The sequence below is a fragment of the Saccopteryx bilineata genome, chromosome 2 (genome assembly GCF_036850765.1).
Source record: "Saccopteryx bilineata isolate mSacBil1 chromosome 2, mSacBil1_pri_phased_curated, whole genome shotgun sequence".
Lineage (NCBI taxonomy): Eukaryota > Metazoa > Chordata > Mammalia > Chiroptera > Emballonuridae > Saccopteryx > Saccopteryx bilineata.
The window spans coordinates 12,481,700-12,502,517 of record NC_089491.1 but is presented as its reverse complement, the minus strand read 5'-3'; the positions used below and the strand labels follow the sequence as shown (position 1 = coordinate 12,502,517).

Genomic DNA, 20,818 nt, shown 5'->3' with positions numbered 1-20,818 from the left:
AGAAAAATACAAAAAAAAAAAAGAAGAAGAAAGAAAGAAAGAAAGAAAGAAAGAAAGAAAGAAAGAAAGAAAGAAAGAAAGAAAGAAAGAAAGAAAGAAAGAAAATAGCCCATGCCACTGCTGCAGTCATTAATGCACATGCCTCACCAAATGGAATAGTTGAGAAGGACTTCAATTACTGCGGGAAAACGGTATGCACAATGGGTATACCACTTGGCTGAGCACTGCAGTAGACAGGAAACCCTAGCCAGTCCTGAGCAGAATACTATTGACAATGACACCTGGCAGGTATTCCCCAGGCAGCACCAGCAAATTCTAACTCTTCTCTGCTCCCTTTACTTAGTCAAGCTCACTGGAGGGCTGCTACTTTTTAATCCTTCAATTTGGACATCTCCGATCAAGGATGAAATACAAGGGTCAGCCTAGTTGGCCAAACCCCAGGCAGTGGTTTTGGCATTGAAAGATGAGCTGGGAAACCTCTGGCCCCAAGTACACATCTTCAGCAACTGGCCACTGTGGTTTGGTCCAGTCAACGGCAACAATAATGTCTCTTTCAGAGTTACCCTCTTTGGGGTAAAGAACTCTGGAAATTCCTTGCTCTCAAATATCTAAGAGAAAGGGAAGTTTGCCTACAAAGGAACAGTAGTCATATGCACATCAAACTTTTTTTTTTCTGAGAAAAAAGAAGCGAAGGGAGAAAAAGATAGAGACAGGGAGACAGATGGGGGAGAGAGAAGCATCAACTGGTTATTCTACTTACTTGTGCCATCTATTGCTTCTCATATGTGCCCTGGCCAGGGCTTGAACTGGTGCCCTCAGGGGTTTGGCTGCCACCCTTGGGTTCAAGCTGGTGAGCCCAGGATTGAACCAGTACCACGACCTTAGTGCTCCAGGATGTGCTCTATCCACTGCGCCACCAGCCAGGGCCACATCAGACTTAATAGCTATACTGAATCTAAAAAGACACTGAAAAACTTTTTTTTATCTTATTTTTATTAATTTTAGTGCAGTGACATTGATAAATCAGGGTACATATGTTCCGAGAAAACATCTCCAGATTATTTTGACATTTGATTATGCTGCACACCCCTCACCCAAAGTCAAATTGTCTTCCGTCACCTTCTATCTGGTTTTCTTTGTGCCCCTCCCCTCCTCCTACCTCATCCTTCTCCTTTCTCGCCCCCTCCCCATCCCTCCACCCCACCCCCTGTAACCATCACATTCTTGTCCATGTCTCTCTGAGTCTCATTTTTATGTCCCATCTATGTATGGGTTCATATAGTTCTTAGTTTTTTCTGATTTACTTATTTCACTCAGTATAATGTTATCAAGGTCTATCCATGTTGTTGTAAATGATCTGATGTCATCATTTCTTATGGCTGAGTAGTATTCCATAGTATATATGTACCAAAGCTTTTTAATCCACTCGTCCTCTGACGGACACTTGGGCTGTTTCCAGCTCGTTGCTATTGTGAACAATGCTGCTATAAACATGGCAGTGCATTTCTCCTTCTGGAACCGTTCTATGGGTATATTCCTAAAAGTGGGATAGCTGGGTCAAAAGGCAGTTCGATTTTTAATTTTGTGCGGAATCTCCATACTATTTTCCACAGAGGCTGTACCAGTCTGCATTTCCACCAGCAGTGCAGGAGGGTTCCCTTTTCTCCACATCCTCGCCAGCACTTATTCTGTGTTGTTTTGTTGATGCGCACCATTCTGGCTGGTGTGAGGTGATATCTCATTGTGGTTTTAATTTGCATTTCTCTAATGATTAGTGATGTTGAGCATTTTTTCATATGCCTATTGGCCATCTGTATGTCCTCTTTGGAGAAGTGTCTATTCATTTCTTTTGCCCATTTTTGGATTGGATTGTCTTTCTAGTGTTGAGATTTATAAGTTCTTTATAAATTTTGGTTATTAACCCCTTATCAGACATACTGTCAAATATGTTCTTCCATTGTGTAGTTTGTCTTTTTATTCTGTTCTTATTCTCTTTGGCTGTGCAAAATCTTTTTAATTTGATATAGTCCCATTTGTTTATCCTGTCTTTTATTTCACTTGCCCGTGGAGATAAATCAGCAAATATATCACTGCGAGAGATGTCGGAGAGCTTACTGCCTGTGTTTTCTTCTAAGATGCTTATGGTTTCATGCCTTACATTTAAGTCTTTTATCCATTTTGAGTTTATTTTTGTGAATGGTGTAAGTTGGTGGTCTAGTTTCGTTTTTTTGCAGGTTGCTGTCCAATTTTCCCAACACCATTTGTTGAAGAGGCTGTCTTTACTCCATTGTATGCTCTTATCTCCTTTTTCAAATGTCAGTTGTCCATAGAGCTGTGGGTTTATTTCTGGGTTCTCTGTTCTGTTCCATTGATCTATATGCCTGTTGTTATGCCAGTACCAGGCTGTTTTGAGTACAATGACCTTGTAGTATAACTTGATATCCGGAAGTGTGATACCTCCCCCTTTATTCTTCTTTTTTAAGATTGCTGAGGCTATTTGTGTTCTCTTTTGGTTCCATATAAATTTTTGGAATATGTGATCTATATCTTTAAAGTATGTCATTGGTATTTTAATTGGTATTGCATTGAATTTATAAATTCTTTGGGTAATATAGACATTTTAATGATGTTTATTCTTCCTAACTATGAGCACAGTATATGCTTCCACTTGTTTGTATCTTCCTTGATTTATTTTATCAATGTTTTATAATTTTCTGAGTACAAGTATTTAATCTCCTTGGTTAAATGTACTCCTAGATACTTTATTTTTTGGTTGTAATAGTGAAGGGGATTGTTTCCTTAATTTCTCTTTCTGACTGTTCATTGTTGGTGTATAAAAATGCCTCTGATTTCTGAGTATTAATTTTATATCCTGCCACTTTGCTGAATTCATTTATCAGGTCCAGTAGTTTTTTGGCTGAGACTTTAGGGTTTTCTATATACAATATCATATCATCTGCAAATAATGATAGCTTTACTTCTTCTTTTCCAACTTGAATGCCTTAAAAAGACACTGAAATACTTTTAATGCAAAAGAGGAATACAGCTTTGAACCCCAAATTTAATATCTAGCAAGTTGCCATTCAAATGTAAAGACATATTACAAATATTCTTAGGTATATAAAGACAGAGGAGGTTTGCCACACAAAGAGACTTGTGGACAAAACACTTAAGTTAAAAGATAAACTGTTGGTGAAACATTGATACGTAAAGACACATGCAGCCCCATGTTTATTGCAGCATTGTTCACAGTGGCCAGGACATGGAAACAACCAAAAAGCCCATCAATAGATGACTGGATAAAGAAGATGTGGCACATATACACTATGGAATACTACTCAGCCATAAGAAATGATGACATCGGAACATTTACAGCAAAATGGTGGGATCTTGATAACATGATACGAAGCGAAATAAGTAAATCAGAAAAAAACAGGAACTGTATTATTCCATACGTAGGTGGGACATAATAGTGAAACTAAGAGACATTGATAAGAGTGTGGTGGTTACGGGGGGGAGGGGGGAATGGGAGAGGGATAGGGGGTGGGAGGGGCACAAAGAAAACAAGATAGAAGGTGACAGAGGACAATCTGACTTTGGGTGGTGGGTATGCAACATAATTGAAAGACAAGATAACCTGGACTTGTTATCTTTGAATATATGTATCCTGATTTATTGATGTCACCCCATTAAAAAAATAAAATTATAAAATAAAATTTAAAAAAAAAAAAAAAAAAAAAGATAAACTGTTGGGTAAACAAGTGGGTTTTTTTAGGTTTACTGCTTATATTGGGGCAGCGCCATGTGTGTCAAGTCTACGGGAGGCTGCAGGTGCTTGGCCTGTAGGCGGCAGACTGCAAATTGCAGGCTGTCTGCCACCATGGGAAGGAGCAATTGTTTGCTCTTATTTGCTGGAAAAGGGGTTTTTTCCCCAACCTGTTTTGCTGGGAGTGCAGAGAGAGAGAGAGAGCTGAGGGGCTTAAGAGCCCTGGTATTTCCACCCGGCATGTTTGGCTAGAGACTGCTGGGGTTTGTGGGGGCCTATGAGTCCGGCTGAGTCCAGAGTGCTGAGAAGCTTGGAGCCCTGGGACAAAGGGCAGCAGTCTTCCCTGCCTATTTGCTTGTCCGCCATTACAAGACTTTAATAAACAGAATGGTCCACCATTTTCTGGCTCCACAGTTCCTTTATCATCTGCTCGAATCCAGTAAAAACCTGCATGGCCACTATGGCAACAGCCAATGGCCTGGCATAAACATTTTTAGGAAATAATGCAAGTTATATGGAAATTGAAGATGGTCCAATATCTTGATAAAATTTTGGGGTTTTTTAAAGGCTTAAACTAAAAGAAAGTGAGAGAGTATATCTATTAAATCAAAATTAACATTTCTATAAATCATCAAAAGACAACCCAATAAAAATGGGCAGACGCTTTCTATAAAGAAGGTATGGGAATGACTAATAGGCACATGAAAATGTGTTCAACGATATTATGAATTGGGGAAGTGTTCATTAAAACCACAATAAGACAACAGTTGATATGCTCTAGAATGCAAAAATGTTAGCTGTAAGATTTCTATTGTGAAAGACTATTTTGTTTTCTGACTTATTTACCTGGGAAAACCAAAGTCCAGAGAGGATAAGTGAAATTTGTAATGTCATAGAGCAGTTTATTTAGAGTGTGAGGACTGGCACTAGGCAATGAACCAAGGCTTTTCCCACAATGGATACTTTTGAGACTGGTATTCCCAGGTGTCTCTGCAACTTCCATCAGAGAGCTCTGGGGATTGTGCCAGAAACTACATGTGGATAACTCTGTTTTTCCTGGGATCCTGAAAGGTTGGCTGACTCAGGATGTAGGATGCTCTGCTCTCATTTCTTCTTCCTTTGAGCAGATGAGGGTTCCATGTCCCAGGGATCCCTTCTGCCTTAAACATAGGGGAAGATGCTGTCTTTCCATTTGGTCATGAAATACGACTTCTTCAGGCTTGGCAAGTGAGAAGTGAGGACAGAATAGTCGAATGTCTACCTTAACATGAAGAAATAAGGAGTTCTTGGACCAACCCAGGACTGACCGTAAGTCATTGGCCATACATCCCCCTTTCCAGGCAGTCAAGAGAAGCAGAATGGTCCACGGGAAATAGTTGCAGGAATCCTGTTTTTGGTATCAGTTGTAGTGCTGAACATGGACCGATGACAGCAGCTCTTTGTGATCTGTTTACTCACTCATAAAATAAGACAGTTGTATTAGACGACTTAATGTCCTTTAGTTTCTAAAGTGTGGGGTGGCTAGGCAGCTTTGATCCAAAGGACTATCTATTCCCCCAGATTATGAATTTAACCCTCAGGTCATGTTGGCTGTTTTCAAATACAAAAGCCAGAGAATTGGGGGACCCTCCTCCACATGGGGAAGGGGCACATGAAGAGACATTCATATTAAATCTGAATTCCAAGCATTAATTTTCTGTGCATTCTTTTTTTTAATTTTTTAAAATTCATTACTGATTTTAGTAGGACAGGAAGGGAAAGAGAGAGAGATACTGGAACACTGATCTATCTGTTCCTGTCTGTGCCCTGACCAGCGATCAAACTGGTAACCTCTGTGCTTCAGGACAGTGCCATAACCAACAGGACAGTGCCATAACCAACAGGACAGTGCCATAACCAACGGAACTATCTGGCCAGGGCTGCATTCTTTTCAAAGTAAAGCAAAACAATATTTAGTTCAAATGTAAGATATAAACAAACCAGGAATTCAGGTCTTGTGAAAATACACAGTTGATGGCTAATTCGACATCCAAAATACATTTTATTTTCATTTTCACAATTTTGAACACTTTCTATGTACAACTAGAACATATGTTAGGCTGCCTAATACCTTCATGTAAGAGTCATCTGCTCTATGAACTATCTCTATAAGTAAAGGCAATGCTGGTAGCTAAACAATAACAGCATGCAGTTCCATTATAGCCTAATATGTCATTTTACTACCCATCCACCCACTGATTCCTTCAGTAGGTGATTACCAAGTACACAGTAAAAAGAAACAAGATGAACAGAAATGAGCCCCCGGCACTGAGGGACATGCATTCTAATGGAGATAAGTAAGTAATTATAAAGCAGTACGCCAAGTGTCCTACCCAAGACCCACATGCAGGACTGTGGGAGCTCAGAGCATAGAGCAATGGACTCCAGCACCCCCAGGTGTTGACACCTGAGCTCTTGCCAGGTGGAGAGGAGGAAGAGACATTCAGGAAGGTGGAACAGCTAGGCAGCAAAGTCAGGCACGCTGGGCATGATGAGGTGTTGGAGGACTGTGAGTGGATTCGCGGGCAAGGGTGTGGAGTGACATGGCATGAGGGTGAAGTGTCATTGGGTGGACAGGTGGAGGCAGAATCACGAAGGGCTGATTATATCAGGATAAGAAATAGAATCGACATTTTCCTTATGTGAGGCAACAAGGAATCTCACCACGGCCTATGACATGGACTCAGTTATCCCTCTTCACAGAGAGAGAAACCGTGCTTCAGAGAAGCTACATGAATCATTCAAAGCATATTACTAGGTTTGATATAGAAGGGCGAATCAAAAGTTTCTTAGTGCAAACTAAATTTTTTTCTTTACTCTATGCAACCTAAATATTCTCCTTGGAAGCACATAAATTAGTCTAATGCAGTAGTTTTAAGTGTATAGCTACAGTAGGAATTCCATTTTGAGGGGGAGCATGGGAAATGCTCCCCATGTGATTGTGATGCACTCTGCCAGCTGAGACCCTGGGCCAGAGTGTTGTTAGACCATCTGTCATAACAGTGAAGTTGAAATCAGCACATGGCCAGGGCTCAGCCAGTGTTATTATTATAATTACTGACATTTTCATTGAACCTGAGCAATGGATATGGATTGGATAAACTTAATGTCCAGTATTTTCTAGTTATGGGATGCCTGATATATTCTCACTGTGGCTGCTATGGAAAATAAAGATATCTGAGTCTCAAATAAAAACATCCTCTTCCCTGAACCAGGGCTAGAAACAAAACTAAGGTGTAGTTTTGGAGTCAAACTAAGGATTTGATACCTATTTGGGTTTGGCAATATATCAACCTAATATCTAAATACACAAAAGCCCTGGGAGAGCAAAGGAGTCAGAACATACTGTCTACAACTTAGGTTTTCCAACCCAGACGAAGGGCTTCCAGCTAGGCAAGGAGCCCAGGGGAGTAGAGAACACCTGATGTCGGAGGATCAGCACAGTTCCCGGCCTTCGGGGAGGAGCTGGAGCATCATTTTATGCACTTCCGACAGCCTTTTATTTCGGGGGGTGGGGGTGGAGCGAGAGGACTGGGCTAGGATGAAAAATTCATGCTCCGTCACTTGTTCTTTTCTTCACAGCAGTCAAAGGCATTCGATTTTTGTTCTTCTACTCACATGCCAGAGCTGCCTTTCAGAGATCACAGCCTGGCCAACTTGTCAGAACTCCCCAGGTCTCCACATTGCCTTCTGGATGGTCACTTGGATCAATTCAGTGAACCACAGTCATCATACTTCTAAGAGCCTCTTTTCTTTACAAAGATAACACGCGCTGGTAACAAACTGAGCGCGCGGAAGGCGCCCCCCCCCACCCCCGCAGCCTCCTGACCCGCACTCAGCTCTCAGAAGTAAACGCTGTCGACGTTCCGAATGTGCCATTCCGCGTCCTTGCTCATAGACAACCACTTATGCTTTGAGGCTACAAAAGTGAAATTGTAAATATACACGCTGTTCTGAAATTTATCTTTCTAAAAGTTATTTTTAAATTATATAGTTATTTTATTTGTAATTATAAATATATACGATCATTTTATATATTAATTTCTCTAATTATAATTAAGTAAAATCTTATTTACTTAATTACATAATTATTCAGTGACGTTATAATTATTCACATATACCGATAGGATGTGTGCAATCCAGGGCACATTGTCTGCAGTGCCTGCCACACGGCATGGGGACAGCTGAGATCATTTAAAGGAGTCTTGGATATCCAGTCAGGTGCTGACACCAACCTATAACTTTACAAATCGTCTGATCCAAACTGCCTTTTCTAACGTGCATAGTTCTAAATGCAAGATTTACCAAACAGAACTGTCTAAACTATGGAATTATTTTAGGGGTTCAAAAATTTTCATCACAGCCATATTTTCCTTTTTGGCTATTTGTATTTAATAAAATTGATGTCATACCGAATTCCAGACATGGACAGAAGAAACCAGACCAGAATCTACAAGTTCCTCCTCCTGGGCCTCTCCGAGCGGCCAGAGCAGCAGCCCCTCCTGTTCGGGCTCTTCCTGGGCATGTACCTGGTCACGGTGCTGGGCAACCTGCTCGTCATCCTGGCCATTGGCTCCGACATGCACCTCCACACCCCCATGTACTTCTTCCTGGCCAACCTGTCCGTCTCTGACATTGGTTTCGTCTCTACAATAATTCCCAAGATGCTAGACAATATTGGCTCAGGCAGTAAACTGATTTCTTATGGTGAGTGTCTTACACAACTCTATTTCTTTGGCCTATTTGCAGATCTGGACAACTTTCTCCTGGCTTTAATGGCACTTGACCGCTATGTGGCCATCAGCCAGCCCCTCCATTATGCCCTGATCATGACCTCCCAACGCTGTGCCCTGTTGGTGGCTGGATCATGGGTGATCACTGCCTTCCATGCCCTCGTGCATACCCTCCTGCTGACCAGGCTTTCCTTCTGTGGCCCCAATATCATCCCCCACTTCTTCTGCGATCTGGTCCCCCTCCTGAAACTGGCCTGCTCTAGTACTTATGTCAATAACCTACTGCTCATCCTTGTGGCAGGAACACTGCTAGTTGGACCCTTTGTCTGCATCTTCACATCTTACTTTTACATTGCATTGGCTGTTCTAAGAATGGACTCCCCACAGGGTAAGCAAAGGGCTTTCTCCAGCTGCACCTCCCACCTCTCTGTGGTCTCCCTGTTTTACAGTTCAGCGATCGGGGTCTATTTATGTCCTCCGTCATCCTTCTCCCCCTCGGGTGGAAAGGACAGGGTCTTCTCAGTCATGTACACAGTGGTCACCCCTATGCTGAACCCCTTCATCTACAGCCTGAGGAACAGGGAGATGAAAGGGGCTCTGGGAAAACTACTCAGAAGAAAAACAGTCTTTTCAGAACCTTAGGGTCCTGACTCCAAGACTCCGAGCTGAGAGTTGAAAAGTGCCCTCCTGAGAGCCCAACCCCTGTAGCTTCTCTGAACCTGAGACTTCTCTTTGTCCCATGTTTATATTTCAAAGTGCAGACTGATATTGGAGACAGAGGAGGGGACCGGTGATACCAGTAACCTCCAGTCATACTTGTGAAGGGCGCATGCTTTGAGTGGGTAGCAGTTTACTACCCACTCCCACAATGTTCTTGTGTATTGTGTATTTTTACTGGCTGACTAAGAGAAGTCCACAGGTAGGGGCTTATATACATATAAAATGAAAATATAAGTCCCAATTTTTGTTTAGCTCGAGTTATAATGGAATATTGTAAGATAATATCTCTAGCCTGAGAATGTATGAGTCATTATGTTTGTTAGAATGAAATACAAGGGAAATGATCTGATACTTCACATGTAAGCAGGCAATGTTCTATCGAAGAATAAGAACGAAGCTTTAATTTCAGCTCTGGGTTCTAGTGCTGGCTTGGCCAATCATGAATCATGTGACCGCTAGATAATCATTTTATGTCTCTGAGCCTTGGTTTCCCCATTTATATATTGAAGTCATTGGACTGTGTTAGTTTAAGCCCCTCTACACATATACTCTAGTTCTAATTATAGTTAGTGTGATACTGACAAGAACTCAAGACCCGAAGTCAGAAGTTACAAGTCAGAACCAAAAATCCGACACTTTCATATTATGTTAACTTGAGAAACTTTGTCTCAGTTCTGGTTTCTTTTTGTGTAAAACTGGAAAAAACAACTACATCATAGGATTTCTCTGAGAAAGAAATAATATGTGAACTAACTTGGATCACAGGAAGTGCTCAATAAACAGCACTTTGGTTGTTTCCCTAGGTCGACTATCACGAATAATGTTGCAGTGAACATGGAGGTTACTCGTGGTTGCTGTGAGGGTTAAATGGCATGAAAGCATTTGAGCATCTTTGCCTGACCCACAGTAAACACGCAGCACATGTAAGCTGTTACTGTTGCCAGCTGTGTGCCTTCAGTGCTGTCTGGGTCCTTGTGTTTTTCAGACTCTTGAACACTGACTGATATGAGATCCGATAAGAAATATCACATTTGAAATAAGCCAGACAGAAAAAGAAAAATGTCATATGAACTCACTCATTTGAGGAATCTAATGAACAATGTGAACTAAGGAACAGAGTAGAGGCAGAGGCTGGATCAAAGGGACCAGAGGGAAAGCGGACAGAGGGAAAGGGGATGAGAGGACAGGATCAGAGAAGAGAAAGAGATTAGTGAAATTATATTGATATATACATAACACAGCATTATAGAGAGCAGAAAAGCAAATCCTGGAGGGAAGGAGGAAAGCATTGGGGGGAGAGGGGGAAGAGGGGGAAGGGGGATGTCAAGAGGAACATGGGGTAGGGGGAATATATTTGGAGGACACTTGAATCTATGTAAACACAATAAATTAAAATCAATAAAATAAAAAAGAAATGTCACAATTTACATTCCAGGGAAACTAATGATTTGTGTTCTTAGAATGAACAAGAGTATAAGTAAAAGAAAAAAATGTCCACCCAAGCTGGATACTGAGAACAATTAGATTTATGAGTCAGATCAAGAAGGGAAAGTATCCTGACTAGGTGGTGGCGCAGTGGATAGAGTGTTGGACTGGGAAAAAGAGGACCCAGGTTCAAAACCCTGAGGTCGCTGGCTTGAGCACAGGCTCATAGGTTTGAGCGTGGAGTCACTGGCTTGAGCGTGGGATCATAGACATGACCCCATGGTCCTGGCTCAAGCCCAAACATCACTGGCTTGAAGCCCAAGGTTGCTGGCTTGGGCAAGGGGTCACTCACTCTGCTGTAGCCCCCCGGGTCAAGGAACATATGAGAAAGCAATCAATGAACAACTAAGGAGGCGCAACAAAGAACTGATGCTTCTCATGTCTCTCCCTTCCTGCCTATACCTATCTGTCCCTCTCTCTGTCTCTCTGTTTCTGTCACAACACACACAAAAGAAGGGAAACATAAGAGAATATTTACCACATTATAACCCTATAAAAACAAAACAACAATAACAAAAAAATATCTGCAACACATAGAAAAAGTGGACAAGGATACAGTTGGGCAATTCAAAGAAGGAAAACTAAAACGGTTGAAAAAATTGCCCCCAGCAATTAGAAAAATGAAAAGTAAAACTCTCCTAAAGTATTGTTTCTTTTTCCCTCATTAAATTGGAAAACAGAAGTTTGCAAGCAGTGCTGTTGGGTCATGTGGGCAAGGGCACTCTCATATGCCCTTGAAGGCTGTAGAAATTGGTTTCAACTTTTTCCAGGACAATCTGGCGGCACCGATGAAATTAAAAATGCACATATACTTCCACCTAGCGCTCCCATTTCTAGAAAAGTTACATGCACACAATGACACCTGTGAAAGAATATCCCTGTGGTGTTGCTTTTGTAACAGCTCCCCCCTAAAAGGAAATAAGTGGTATGAGCAGGGAGATGTTTGTCACAGCCAATAATCTACACAATGCTTTTAGAATAATGAGGTAGGCCTGATGCTGACATGAAAGAAACACAGAAAGCTCCAGAACAAATGGACTCGTTTCTGTAGAAACAAAACTGTACATACACAGACATGCACAGAAAAGCATGTGAATGGGCACACGTCAAAGCAGCAACAAGAATCACCCCTGGAGAGGAATAGGGAGAGTGAGAAACAGACTCCCAGTTCTCAAAATATGTTATAAAATAATATTTTGTAAAACAAGAGTGTATCACTTAAAAGAAGGTGGCATCTTCCAGGAGCCAGACAGGAAGACACCCCATCCAGGCCTTGACCATAACCTGTGTTTTCCTGGGCTTTCTTCTCAGGGCCTGATTTTGGAGCACACAACAGAGAACCCTGTGTCCAGACTGATCTCCCAGGTTCTGGCCGCTCTCCTGGGGTCGGCTTAGCTGCCAAGCCACAGTCATTATACTAACAATAGAAGCACTGGCTCATGGACCCCACTCCCCAGAGAAGGTAGCGAATTTGGCCAATGACACACTCAGGAAGCTGTGCTAAGGGAACCGTGGGATTTGTGCAGGAATACATATGCTCCAACCTCCCAGCACCTTCCTTGGATAGGTTTTCCTGCCCCTGATAAGCAGAAACACCTCCAGGAGTCTGGCTGTTCTGCCCTTTGACCCCTTGCTGATGCCTTTCTTTCTCCGGTCCTGGGAAACTTCCTCTGTCTTCCTCAAGTGGACTGCTCTGGCTGCTGTCAGCAAGACACGATGGCACATGCCTGAGTGAGGATGGGTGTGCCAACCCCAGCGTGTTCCGGTCCAGCCGGGGGTCCACAGTAAGGTGAGTCCTGCACTTAGGGCTGTGTACCCACATAGCAGTTTCTCAGTGCCTTGGACAACTCCTACACAGGCTCCTTGTAATTTCCAGAGGGAAGACTGTCTTTCTCAAATTCGGTCCTGGGCACAATATTGTGCATATTGTGAAGTTTGTCTCTAACTCCCTAAGTCAACTTTTTTCTCATCTTTCCCTTCACGATGACTCTTTCCCACACCATCCTCAGATATGGAGTGTGTTTATGGTCTCTCTATCTCCTCTTATTAAAGCTTACCCACAAAAAAGGAAAGAATAATTTAGATAGTCAAGAGTGTTCCATTCAAGGCAGTCAACCCGATTCAAAGAGAACATATCCAATAGAATTCCAGGGAGCATCAATCATTGGGGAGGTATTATGGGTAATCAGGATTGGATGACCCAAAAATCAGCTCCCGGACATGGTTATCCACTTGTCCTCTCTTAACAAATGACCCGGACTTTTCTTTCCACTTCTAGAAATCTGTGATCAACCAGAGAAACTCAGAGATTAAACTGCTATTCAAGTGCCTCCTGATTTACAAAGGTCACTTGGGAATGAAAGTCAAGTCTATTATCAGATCAGACTGTCAGAAGTTATGGAGACCTACCTGTGACAGGGAACCTAAGTTCCCACAGAAGTCTAATGCAAACAAGTTCTCACTGCTTTGTAAATCTTGTTAAAGAGTTTTTATGTCTATAGTCTCTTCTGTTTTTATACAAAGCCTCTGGATTAAAAGCAAGTACTATTCTTCCCATTCCCCAGATAAAGAAACTGAGGCCCCCAAGAGTAAAGTGATTTTAAGGTCTCAAAGAAAATTCTTATGGCAAACCCAAGACCAAAGCCCAAAACTTCTGATTCCTGAGTCAAAACCCATTCTCACACACCACACTGCTGCTTTTTGCCCTACATTCTTATATAAAGCTAGATTCTGTTCCATAGTTCCCCTCCTCGGCTTCCCACCCCTTGCCTCACATCACATTGTTCTCTGTTGCCCATAAGGAGCTGATATGCTGCTCTATGCGCCAAGCAGGATAATCTGTCAGCTACGAGGCAGACGAGGACTCCAAGGTTCCAGGCAACTCACCCTCCAGCCACTTCTGGGGCTCTTGGGAGCTTAGTCATAGGAGCTACATGGTCATTACCCCAGGTAGCAGTCATAGCCCCAGGTAGAGCCAAGTCCTTTTCTTAGACCTTCCCTAGAACTCATAAGAGACACCCCACGTTTCCTGACCTATCAACTCAGTACCACCTGATCCGATTTGGAGTACCTAATCACAATGACAGACCAGCAAGGGGAACCAAGCACTGGACAAGAATGAAACATGGGTGTTAAATGGGTGAGGTGGGACAGAAAGAGCAATGCTTCTCAGTTAGACAAATCTGTGACCAACCTGGCTCCACTCATCTGCACTGTGACCTGGGGGAAGGTAACACATCCCCCTTAATTTAATGATCTGAGAATAGGAATAATAATACCTACTCTCTAATTCTATATATAATAAAAATTAAACTAGAAAAGCTATGGTAGACATTTCTCACTGACAAAATGGACAAGATAGCACAAAGGAAAGGAAGAAACAAAGAGGAAAGTAGGAACTGGGATGGTCAGGGGAAGCTTCAGAGATGGCAGAGCCCAGTGGTTAAGACCACGGACATTGAGGTCAGATGGTACTGAACTCAAATTCCAGTTCTACCATCTACTAACTCTGTGACTTAGACCTGCTACAGAATCCCTCTGAGCTTCATTTTCCTCATCTACAAATTGAGAAAATAATACCTATGTCTCAGAATTGCTGTGATCACCAAGTAGAAAACACTTGAGTAGTATACAGCTCTCAGAACAATTCCTGGTTTATATTAAGTGCTCAGTAAGCGTGGTTACAACTTTTAGTTCTCATCTGTCACCATACCATACTGAAATAAATTCAGGATGATTCAATGACATGCTGTGAAGGTCTACACTTTTATAATTGAACTGTTCACCCTCTTAAAGTTGGACAATGGTGGCATCCTTTCATTTGAGTTATAAAAGCAGACAGTCCAGGAGTGAGGAATAAATCCATTTTCATAAAGAAGGTGCTAAGGGCCTGACCAGGTGGTGGCACAGTGGATGGAGCGTCGGACTGGGATGCGGAAGGACCCAGGTTCGAGACCCCGAGGTCACCAGCTTGAGCGCGGGCTCATCTGGCTTGAGCAAAAAGCTCACCAGCTTGGACCCAAGGTTGCTGGCTCCAGCAAGGGGTTACTCAGTCTGCTGAAGGCCCCCGGTCAAGGCACGTGCGAGAGAGCAGTCAATGAACAATTAAGAAGTCGCAACGCGCAACAAAAAACTGATGATTGATGCTTCTCATCTCTCTCCATTCCTGTCTGTCTGTCCCTGTCTATCTCTGCCTCAGTAAAAAAAAAAAAAAAAAAAAAAAAAGAAGGTGCTAAGGAAAGCACAGGGGTAGTGTAATACAACCAGACACAAACAGCACTCCAGGTATGCAGCCGTACGTGTGCAGTCCAGCCAGACCACTTAACACTGACTTATGCTGAGTAAAGCCCTTCACACCCCATTCTTTGGTTTCCTCCTCCGTGAAAAGGGGTAAGTGATTGTTGCAGCTAGAAGTATCTTGGGATTGTCATGAGGACTATATGAGACAATGATGAGACAATGCATGTGAAAGGAAGTACCTTACACAGGGGCAGTTCTTAATTATTTGCAACTTTTTTCTCCCAACAACCTGCATATCAAGTTTAAGTATTCTTAGGATAGCCGGGGACACTGCTTACTTATGGACTGCCAACTCTCCACCCAGAAAGCTCTGATCTAGGACCAGACCAAAGCTTCGTGATTACCCTGTGATGACAGAGCACTCATAGACTTTGCTTACTTCTGGGAGCCACATTTTAATGACAGTGACAAAGTGGAGCAATTTCACTGTAGAGAGATCTGGATGTCAAAACATTGTCCTCCCAGAAAAACCGGAAACTCTGTGTAGGGAAGACTGAAAACTTGATAGGCAATGTTGTCAGCATTTACTGAACACCTGCCAAAAACCAGGTACTTTCATTTAATGCTCATAACAATGTCATGAGTAATGTGCTATTAAAATCCCCCCATTTTACAGAGGAGAAAACCTAGGCTTATAGAGGGTAAGTACTTTCCTTAAAGTCATATGGCTGCTAAATAAAAGAGCCGGCGGGGGGAGGTCTAGCCCACTGCACAATGCTGCTTCTGTTGACTGATGTTTAGATTTAATACTGAGAGAGAACAGACTTATTGAGAGTCCAGAGGACCAAAAGCTGTCCAAGAAATACGACAGTAACTAGAGTTACATAATATCAAAAAAATATTTTTAATGATGTGTTAACAACTGAATTAGGTCTCTTTCAATTTTTTTGAGAATGAAAAACTGGAAACCCCTTGATCTAAAAATGAATTTGTTATCTGTTCATTAAAGTCATTCATTTTCTTAATATTTCTAATTGTCCTTTCAATGGGCTCCTTCGAGGTTTTGATATCCTGAGCCAACACATCTAGTAAGACTTGGATAGATTAAAGTATGTCTTTCATTTGTTAAATGGGAGACAGAATAAGGCATAAGGTGACATCTTGAAGACAAAGTGATTTTAGAAAAGACAAACTCTGAGAATCTGGAAACTAATTCTCCTAAGATCACGTCTATGTACTCTTCGAGAAGTCATTGGGCGCCACCCGGGGTATGCGTTCCCCAAAATAGAAATTCTTGGACCAAATAACCTCTGAAATCCCTGTTAGCAGCTGATGCCTTGGTTGTATAGCTCATCAACAGGTCTTATTACCATGAATGAACTGCCTTGGTTTTAATTTGAGGAGTCATGTTATATATATGGTGTCTCTAGCATAACCTTTGGAACCAGATAAACATGACTTTAAGTTCAGATTTTGCCTTTTATGAGCTTAAACTTTTATACCTCAATTTTTTAACTTGTAAAACAACAATAATAATAATGGCCTCTGAGGGGTTATTATAAAAACTAAATGTGACAATGCAGTAAAGTCTCTGGTTCAAGGTAAGTGCTCTGTAAATGTTAGCTGTGATAATAGTGATGACACTACGATAAGGAAAAATTTATACCTCATTATTTTGGAAAATAATTAAGCACTTGATTCCTTTATCAATGCCATGTGTAGTTTACATTGGAGCACAAAAGTGATAGTAATTAAATGACTTGCTCAAATGTCTATATCTATAAAAATAATCTATTTTGGAAAACAGTATAAAGGTTCCTCTAAAAATTAAAAATTAAACTATTATATAATCCAACAAGTCTATTTGTGGGTATTTATTTGAAAAAAACAAACATGCAAATTTGAAAAGATACGTGCAACCCCATGTTCATTGCAGCATTATTTACAATAGCTAAGACAACCTAAGTGTGTGTCCAGCCCTAAAAAGAAATGAAATCCTGCCATTTGCAACAATACGGATGGACTTCGAAGGCATTATGCTAAGTGAAACAAGTCAAGCAGAGAAAGACAAATGCCATATGTTCTTATTAATATATGGATTCTAAAGAGGAAAGTTCATAGATACAGAGAACATACTGGTGGTTTCCAGAGACAAAGGATAAGGGAAATGGGCAAAGTGTGTGAAGGGGGTCTAAAAGTACAAACTTCAGTTATAAAATATGTAAATAAGTCATGGGGGTGTCAGGTACAGCATGGTGACTAGAGTTAATAATACTATATTGCATATTGGAAAGCTGCTAAGAGAGTAGATCTTAAAAGTCCTCATCATAAGAAAAAAATTTGTATTATGTATGCTAGTATATGGATGCTAACTAGACTTATGGTGATTATTTCCACAATGTATACAAATATTGAATCATTATATTATACACCTGAAATAATATAATGTTCTATGTTGATTGTACCTCAATAAAAAATAGTAATAGCCTTTTTGTTCTTATGGCAACAGATGGACAATACCAACCAGACCAGTGTGTCCCATTTCGTTCTCTTGGGCATTTCCACCCACCCAGAAGAACAGATCCCGCTCTTCCTTCTTTTTCTACTCATGTACGCAATCAACATTTCTGGCAACTTTGCCATCATCACACTGATTGTCTGTACGCCACACCTCCACACCCCCATGTACATCTTCCTCAGTAACTTGGCCTTGGTAGACATCTGCTTCACCTCCACCACAGTCCCCAAGATGCTGCAGAACATTTTCTCTTCCACAAAGGCCATTTCCTATATGGGTTGCTTAGCCCAGACTTATTTCTTCATATGCTTTGCAGCCATGGAAAACTTCCTCCTGGCTCTGATGGCCTATGATAGATACATCGCCATCTGCCACCCTTTCCGCTACCCTGTGATTCTGATCAGAATGCTGTGTTTGCAGATGGTGGCTCTGTGCCATATCCTCTCCCATCTTCACGCCCTGCTTCACACCCTTCTCATGGGCCGACTGATCTTCTGTGCAGATAACAGGATCCCTCACTTCTTCTGTGACCTCTACCCTCTGATGAAGCTATCCTGCTCCAGCACCCGCCTCAACACCCTGATGATTCACACAGAAGGTGTCATTGTCATCAATGGTGCTCTGGCCTTCATCATTGCCTCCTATGCCTGCATCACGTCCGTGGTCCTCCGGAGCCCCTCAGCCAAGGGCAAGTGGAGGGCCTTTTCCACCTGTGGCTCCCACCTCACTGTGGTGGCTCTCTTCTACGGCACCCTCACGTGGCTCTACTTCCAGCCTCTCAGCAGCTATTCAGTGGCCCGGGGTCGCATCCTGACAGTCATGCACACCGTGGTGACCCCCATGCTGAACCCCTTCATTTACAGCCTGAGAAATGGGGATGTCAAGGGGGCCTTCAGGAAATGGAGGAGCAAGACATGTATTTCTTTCTTTAGATAAAACCCAAAAATGCAGATCCAAGTTTTATCTATGATTCTAGGGAAAGAGTTTTGCTCCTCACATATCTAAATTAAGTACATATTACAGATTTTCTCATTGGATATTTTCCTGAGATATCCCTTAAACCCAAAGCACATACAACTATGTATTTAGTGTAAAACATTAGCGTGGTTTTGATAATAACTGTGGTTGTTTTCTGGACCTGCCATTAAACAGCATGGTTCTAACTCTCAGATGCAGGCAACAGAAACCAATTCTCATAGATTCGTGAGGGAAATGTGTTTATTGAAAGTATGTGTGGATGTTTCAGCTTAGTAAAATGAAAAAGAACCACGGTCAAATCATACGCCAGAATTGGTCTGATGAGTCACCAAACTCTGTTCACGGCCACTTATATCCTCACCAACAATAGTTACCATCAAGTCACTGGTCATAGCCCTTGGAGGCCTGGAAACCAGGTGTGACCACCTCCAGAAAGAACTGTCCAGTTCTTACTCTTTGCACCAACATATCTAGATTCAAAATAAGGTGGTACATGAGACTAACCACGTCTGGTCACTCACTCACACTCTAGAATAATCACAGGGAAAGTGGGACAGCAACACGGCTGCTTTTATTTCCTATAAGATAGAGGAAGGTACTGTCTCCCACTGAGATAAATGAAATGATGGAACTGTTTCAATATGGGGAAAAGCACACAAGACAAATGTCCATTGACTAAGGGCAGGAGTTACAGATGTTCCACCAGTAAGCACTGTCATAGCTCTCCAACTTGTATTTTCTTCAATTCACTAGCTATACCATTTGGAAATAACTTCCACTCCTTTGTCTCGGCATACTTCCAATCTTTTCTGTAGTTGATATATGGAATTTGTCTATTTACTGGGTGTCTGTCTGCTGACCAGTCAATGCTGGACATGAGGAAAAGGTCCAAGAGCCATGATGTCATTTAAAATGTCAGTTCTTCAGTTTTGCAGGTGTAGGATCAAAAGGAAAAGGTGAGCAGAACCTCCTGGGACAAGGGGCAGAAGGTGAGAATGTGGCTGGTTTGGTCCATTTATCTGATTAAAGTTTCTGTTATAAGATATGAGTGGTTATAGCACTGAGTTGAGAAGGAGCTAAAGTTGTAGTGATTTGGTATAATGTAGAAGAACAGTTTCTTGTTACATATACGTAAGTGTTGGTCAAAATTTATACCACTGAAATTGGTTTGCAAGGCTACACTCCTTAGGTCTTTGACTATACTAAAATAATAAAATCTTCCAAGATATAGGGGGCCCTGGCACTTATGATAATAACAAGGAAATCAAGTCAACTTTTGGTTAGTTAACTCTGGTTCTTTCCATTTGCCAGAAAGTATCTTACATACCCAGTTTTTCCTTCTGGATTCCTCAGTTTCCTCCCATTTTATCCATCCTGCCTCCTTAACTAACCCCCTCCCTTCTCCATCTCCCATGATGGTTCCATTACTGATCCCCTCTAGTCCTTACTAACTGATTACCTTCACCTCTTAGCACTGTAGCCTCTTAAGAATACCCCCAGACCCCACTGAAAGAACTTTCTTAAGGTAAAGAAATAATCAGGCCTGACCAGGCAGTGGCACAGTGGATAGAGCATTGGACTGGGACACAGAGGACCCAGATTCAAAACCCCAAGGTCGCCAACTTGAGCACGGGCTCATTAGGCTTGAGCGTGGGGTCACTGGCTTGAGTGTGGGATCATAGACATGACCCCATGGTCACTGGCTTGAGCCCAAAGGTTGCTGGCTGGAAGCCTAAGGTTGCTGGCTTGAGCCCAAGGTCACTGGCTTGAGCAAGGGGTCACTCACTCTGCTGCACCCCCCCCCATTAAGGCACATATGAGAAAGCAATCAATGAACATCTAAGGAGACTAAGGAGCCGCAACAAAGAAATGATGTTTCTCATACCTCTCCCTTCCTGTCTGTCTGTCCCTATCTGTCCCTCTCTCTGTCTCTGTCACATACACACACACACACACACAAAAGAAATAATCAGGAATGTAAATTGATACAACATTTTTGAAGAGCAGTTAGGCAATTCTATCAAAAAAATCTATATTTAGATATGAGTCCACAAAACACAGAGTTAAAGCCACCATAATAATCATAACCTGCATGTCTTTTTCCATACCAACAACTGCAAACCTCCTTTGCCAACCCCTTATGCCATGAATTAATACATAGTGTATATATGAATATATATATTTTTATGTTAAATACACTATTGTTCATGACAGTGAAAATTTAGAAATAATCTTTATGCATACAAATGGAATTTTGGTTCATTGTGTTGGATAGTCGGATAGATAGTGTTATCTGTTCACAATTCTTCTTTCCTTTCCAGTCCTTGCCATGGCTTCACT

The 20,818-nt window shown here is 41.8% G+C and overlaps 2 protein-coding genes across 2 annotated transcripts; both read left to right on the top strand.

The window, feature by feature from the left end:
• The first annotated feature begins 8,127 nt into the window (after positions 1 to 8,127).
• Positions 8,128 to 9,180, top strand: LOC136322148 (olfactory receptor 1M1-like). The gene has a single exon (XM_066254302.1). It carries the CDS (start codon positions 8,209 to 8,211, stop codon positions 9,178 to 9,180), a length of 972 nt encoding a protein of 323 aa, XP_066110399.1. The 5' UTR covers positions 8,128 to 8,208.
• An 8,311-nt stretch (positions 9,181 to 17,491) lies between these two features.
• On the top strand, positions 17,492 to 18,436 carry LOC136322739 (olfactory receptor 1Q1-like). Its single transcript, XM_066254643.1, has one exon. The coding sequence runs from the start codon at positions 17,492 to 17,494 to the stop codon at positions 18,434 to 18,436; it is 945 nt and encodes a 314-aa protein (XP_066110740.1).
• The last annotated feature ends 2,382 nt before the right edge of the window (positions 18,437 to 20,818 follow it).